At 66.0% G+C, this 5,576-nt stretch overlaps 1 protein-coding gene across 4 annotated transcripts in view; it reads left to right on the forward strand.

The window, feature by feature from the left end:
* The first annotated feature begins 455 nt into the window (after nt 1–455).
* Nucleotides 456–5,576, forward strand: part of KNDC1 (kinase non-catalytic C-lobe domain containing 1) — a 59,075-nt gene continuing 53,954 nt past the window's right edge. For 2 of the 4 annotated variants that reach the window (XM_032282067.1, XM_032282068.1), the window contains exon 1: nt 456–642. In XM_032282067.1, coding sequence (XP_032137958.1) covers nt 541–642 — 102 coding nt within the window. In that variant the 5' untranslated portion in view covers nt 456–540. The remainder of the gene's footprint in view (nt 643–5,576) is intronic. The other 2 variants (XM_032282065.1, XM_032282066.1) reach the window with 1 other exon arrangement.

Below are 5,576 nucleotides of genomic sequence, written 5' to 3' on the forward strand. Positions count from 1 at the left end.
CGGCCCGCCCCGCCCCGCCCCGCCCTGCCCGGACGCCTCTGCAGAGGCCACCCCTGGACTGCGGCAGCCCCGCCCGGCGGCCTCGGGTGCGGGACGGGGGCGGTGGGAGCCGGCGAGGGGGTCGGGCCGCCAGTGCTCTCGGGGCGCCGGCTCGCCCATCGACCCTCCGAGCCCAGGGTGGGCGCAGACCCCGGGGCTCCCCGCGGCGGCCACACGCCGGCTCCGCCCCCGGTGCCTCCCCCGGGAAGGGGCGACGTGCCCGAGGCGCAGGGACCGGATTCGCCGCGCAGCCCCCGCGCCCCCCCCCGCGCCCCCCGTGTCTCCCGCGTCCCCCGCGCCCCCCGTGTCCCCCCCGCGACCCCGAGTTCCTGCCCGTCCCCCGGCGACACTGCGGCAGCGGCGGGCGGGCGGGGGCGGGCGAGGGCCGGGCGCGTCGCCATGGAGCCCGGGCGCGCGTAGCCGAGCCCAGCCCAGCCCGGCCGCGGGGCGCGGAGGAGGCGGCTCGCTGGCACGGGGGCGGGTGCGCGGCGCGGCCGCAGGATGCAGGCCATGGACACGGCCGCGGCGGATCTCTACGAGGAGGACGGCAAAGACCTGGACTTCTACGACTTCGAGCCGCTGCCCACCCTCCCCGAGGACGAGGTGAGCCCCGGACCCGGGCTGGGGGACCTTCTGCCGCCGGGGGGTCCGCGGAGAGCCCGGAGGACGGACCCGGGAGGGGCCGCGGCTCCCGCCGCCCCAGGCCCTCCTTTGGGTCTTGGCCGAGGGGGTCCCACCGCCATCCTCGATTTCCTCCGGGAGGGAACAGAGCCCCGATTGTGCGCGGGACGGCGGCGGGTGGGTACCCCTGAGGAAGTTGGCGCGCTGCGGCTCCTGATGGGAACCCTGGCGGGACCGTGTGGAGGAAGCCAGGGGGCGGTGGGGGGTCTCCTTACCTCCCTGCCGGTCCCAGGAGGCCGGCGGGGCTCAGTGCAGCGGAGCCCAATCAGGCGCCGCTCAGGAGCTGCGGGAGGAGGCCCCGGAGCTGAGGTTCAGGATGACCGCCCTCCCCCGCAACCGCGAGACTGAGCTGCTTCCTGCTCTCTGGCTCCGCGGGCCTTCGCCCAGGACCCCGCTACTCTCCAGGGCACAGAGGGGCTCTGGCTGCCATCTGCATACCCTGGCGCTTCTTCTGCTCAGGGACGACCCACCCCGCAGCACCCACTGCCCTGACTGGCCTGAGGCCAGACCCCTCCTGGGCTGAGTCTGACCCTGTAGCTCAGCTCTGGCTTGGCTGGGTGCAGTGGACAAGCCAGGCCCGGCGGCGGCATGGCAGGTGGCCCCTGGGAGATGCAGCCGCTCCCGGAGGGACCCTCATCCTTTCCGGGGTCCAAGATCTGCCAGGCCTCCAACAGGCAAGAGCCAGACGCTGGGCATCTGTGTGTGTCTCTGGTGACGGCGTCGTCACCTGCAGCCTTTGGTGGGATGCTGCGGCGCCCTCTTTAAACAGCTGGCCAGGCAGGGCTGGAGCAGGGCATGTGGGTAGCAGAGTCCCAGGCCTGACGCCCTTGCAGCCCCCACCGCTGCCTGGATAGCAGGCTCTGAAGGGACCGGGAGTTTCTGCTGCAGAGGCACCGTCCTCTGGGAAGGTTCAGCATTGGCCCCAGGAGGCCCGCTGCCTGGCCACCTAGAAACCACTGAGGCTATGCGGGGGTTGGCACTGCCCCCGCCCCCACTGTGGCCTGGATTTGGTGCCTTTGAAGGCTGTAGAGAGGAGCAGCCGGGGAGTCAGTGAAGCTTCAAAGATCACCGCAGCTCCGACTGAGCAGGAAGGGCATGCTCTGCCCACAGCCTTAAGAACCCTCCAGGACACATCCCAGAGCATCTGTCAGGAAGCCGTCTCCCCATCACTCTGGGAGGCTGCCCCAAGGATGCGGCTCTTCCCACAGCTCCTTCACGCACCAGGGGTCTGAGCCTTGAGGGCCACCCCGCGCCACACACGGAGGCAGCAGCCGGTGCCACGTACACAGGTACACAGAACACGCAGCACCAGCCGTGAGCCCAGGTCCTGACTCGGAGCCACACGCCGCACACCCTCCCCCGCCCCGGACAGCAGCATCCTCTGGCTGGCCGATAGCTCCCACACTGCGCAGAGCTGGGCTGCGGGACTCCATCATGTGTCGGCCACCGAGGCCTCCAGGTGAACTGCAACGCCACCAAGTTAGCAGCGTGCATGGGAACGTTCTGGTGGGCCCTCCACGACACTCCTGTAACTCGGCAGGGTCCAGGCCCGACCCCGTGCCCAGCACTGAGCCCGCCACGTTGAGAACCTCCCCGAGTTCGGACTCTGCTTTCTGTGCATGTGTGGCTTGGAAGTTTCTGAAATCTCCATCGGGGCACGTGCCTGCGCCTGACTTGCACCAGAAAGTGGTGCTGGGTGAGGGGAGGGGGCCGCAAGGCTGCATCACACCCCAGGGGCAGCGGCAGGAGCCCCCGAGAGTGCCAAGGGCATGGGGCAGCTGCAGGGGAAGCGTGGTGGCGCCAGGCCCAGGACACACAGAGGCTGCATAAGATGTGGGAACTCACTTATTCTACAGCTAATTATAACAGCTGGCTCCACAGTGGGGTCAAGAAAGAGACCCCAGTGGACACCTACCGGAGCCCCTGGAGTGTCCCTTCTTTGACATGGCCCCAGAGAAAATCCACACAGCTGCTGAACATGGGAAAGATGTTTGCTTATTTCAATCAGGGAGATGCAAAGTACACCCCCCGCGAATGCCTTCCCAAGACTGCCAGGCTGGCGAGAGCTGAAGAGCGGGCAGCGGCGTGTGTTTGGCAGGGACATCGCAGCAGCTCTCCCTCGCGCTGGTGGGAGGACAAACGGAGCGGCATCTTTGGAAAACAGCCCGGCACTCGCTGGTGAAGTGGAAGGCACCAGTGCCCTGTGTCCCAGCAGCTTCACTGTGGTGTGGGCCTGAGACACGTGGACGTGCATGTGTGAGCGCTCTCTCAGCCGGAACCCGCCAGACCATCAGCAAGTGGGCTGGCAGGTCCTGGAGGCTGTGGCCACCTGCGGGCAGCACCGTTGGGTCAGTACAGTACACAATAGATGGAAAGATGTTTGTGGGAGCAAGCAAGGAGGGCTTCCTGGAGGAGGTGTCCTGTCCAGATTCCCATGGGATTTCAGCCACTGTGGACAGGGGTGTGCAATCTGAGGCAAAACACCGCAATCCAGCAGAATAGTGGCTGCAGAAGAGACACACAGGTCAGGCAGCCAGGCTTGAGGAATGGGCGGTGCTGGCCGCCCCCTGGGAATTCAGACGAGACAAAGAGGGTGCACCGGTTTGGGTGCCAGAACAGGACAGGTCCCAGGTCCCTGAGGGGCAGGCAGCACTGTCACCCCTCCCAGAGTCCGGCAAGTGCTTCCAGAACCTCCTGTGTGCCGATGTCAGGCTGGGCTCCGAAGCTGAGGCTGGATTGGACGCAGAGGCTACCTGGGGGAACACAAGGCTGGGGGTCCCCTGCAGGGGAGAGGACAGTCCCACTGCAGGGTCCGTGTGACATCTGGGCCAGGACGAGCTCAGAGCACAAGGCGCCTCGGGGGCCGAGGTGGGTTTGTGGTGGGGCCTGGCAGTGTGCAGGGAGCTGTCAGCAGGCCCGGGAGTTGGCCGCCAGCCCTCCCAGCAGGGAATGGAGTTTCATATTGGTCCTGCTAGAATCCCAGGGCCAAAAAAATCAATTGGTCACAAGACACTGTATTTGAAATGTGCCCGGTGACCCAGACGTCCCTGTGTGACCCTGGCTCAAAGTCTACCTGAGCAGGGTGGGGGTGGGGGGCTTTCTGAATGCACAGAAGCCCCACATGGGGACATGCCGGGAGATAGGGGTCCTCGGTGGGAAGTGTGCCTTCCCTGCTGAGGTGCAGGGACTGGCTGATGTTCTGCTGCCCTGGAGAGCTACCCAGACCTGGGGGTTCACCTACACCTGCCTCCCCAAACCCCTCCTCCCACCTGGGATAAGGTGGAGTCTGTGGCTGCACAATTGCAAAGTGGGGACCACTCCTGCCCTGCAAGAAACAGATCTTAGGGGGTCCCTGCTCTCAGACCTACCCCACGGCCCACCCAGGCACGTGTTGCCGGGGATGGTGAGGGGCAGGTTGGGAGGCCGGTGGGCTGGGCTGGGCCATGAAGAACCCTCTGGACCTGCCCAAGACGCTGGATCTGTGCCAGCAAACGTGTCACTGAAGGCTGGTCAGCCACAAGGTCAGACTGTATTGCAGGAGAGGCTGATGTGTGGGAAGTCACAAGGCTCCGTTCTGCCGTGGGGCCCTCATGGGTGCTGGGCAGGTGTCTGCTGGGGTGTCGGCGGGAGGGGGCACTGGGCAGACGGATAGGCGTCTGCCCGCCGAGGCCGAGTTGCTATTCACAGCACATCACCTCCTTCCCCGGTGTCTGCCACAGCCCATTAAACTCCTGCCAAGGCCACTCCGCAGCCCTGCAGCCCAGCTGGGCTTATTCCACTTGAGCATGAAGCCTCCTGGCCCACTGGCAGCGAGGCTGAGAGCCCCAGGGTCTCCGAGGCCCCCTCTGGAGGCGACGACAGGACGGCCAGATGGCTCCCAACCTTGGGGGTGATGTGGGGGGGTTGTCTGCTGCAATGCGGGTAGGGTGCCCACAGACCTGGGGTCCCTCGGCTGGTGAGTGCCACCTGAGCCTCTCCGTCTCTCGCCCTGGCCTCTTGGACCCGTCCGACCCCTGCCCCTCACTTGTCCAACCACTGTGGATTTGGGCACGCGGCTGGGGGGTCATTCCTCTCACCTGTGCCAGAGCAGGGTGGAGGCTACAGGGTCCAGAGTTCGGGCCTGGGAGCCCTCAGCACATGACGAGACCCCTGGGTGGCCGGAGGAGCCCGCTGGCTCAGGACCCTGTGTGAGCGGAAGCCCATGCTCTGGACAGCCGGCTCCAGAAGGGCTGAAACGGCCCCGTCCCTGAGGGGAGGCCTCAGCCACAGGCCCCATGGCGTTTGCCCCTAAAGCCACCCGGAGAATCTCCGATGGCATTTAGACACGCCCAGCTTGCATGATGCTGAGGATCCCAGTGTCTGGCTCCCCTGAGGGGGGAGGGGCTCCTCATCGCCAGGTGTCTCCCCTCCGAGCCTGATCAGGAGGCCCTGCTGTCTGCGAGGGGTGGCCCTACAGGCACAGCCGACCTGGGCTCTCTTCCCCAGTCCGCATGTCTGGACACCACCGTGTGAGCTGGCATGCCCCAGACCTGTGGGCAACGGCCAGGCCCCACGGGGGCAGGGACCAGCTCAGACGTGCATCACACTGGTGCCCTTCCTCTAAGCAGCACACTCTGTGGGGTCCTCAGACGTATTCACCACTCAGTGCACGACTGTGCCCGTTTGCAAGCACGTGTGTGCACGAGCGTTGTGCTGTGTGCATGTATGTGGCAGTGTACAGGAGTGTGTACGTACATATGTGCCTGTGTGGGTGCACATGTGCGTGTGTGTGTGCAATGCCTGCCTGTGTGTGCACAGGTGTGCATGTATGTGCAGTGTGTGCCTGTGTGTGCACGGGTGTGCGTGTATGTGCAGTG

This window comes from Sapajus apella, unplaced genomic scaffold (assembly GCF_009761245.1).
Source record: "Sapajus apella isolate SASKATOON/1434 unplaced genomic scaffold, GSC_monkey_1.0 scaffold13, whole genome shotgun sequence".
Classification (NCBI taxonomy): Eukaryota; Metazoa; Chordata; class Mammalia; order Primates; family Cebidae; genus Sapajus; species Sapajus apella.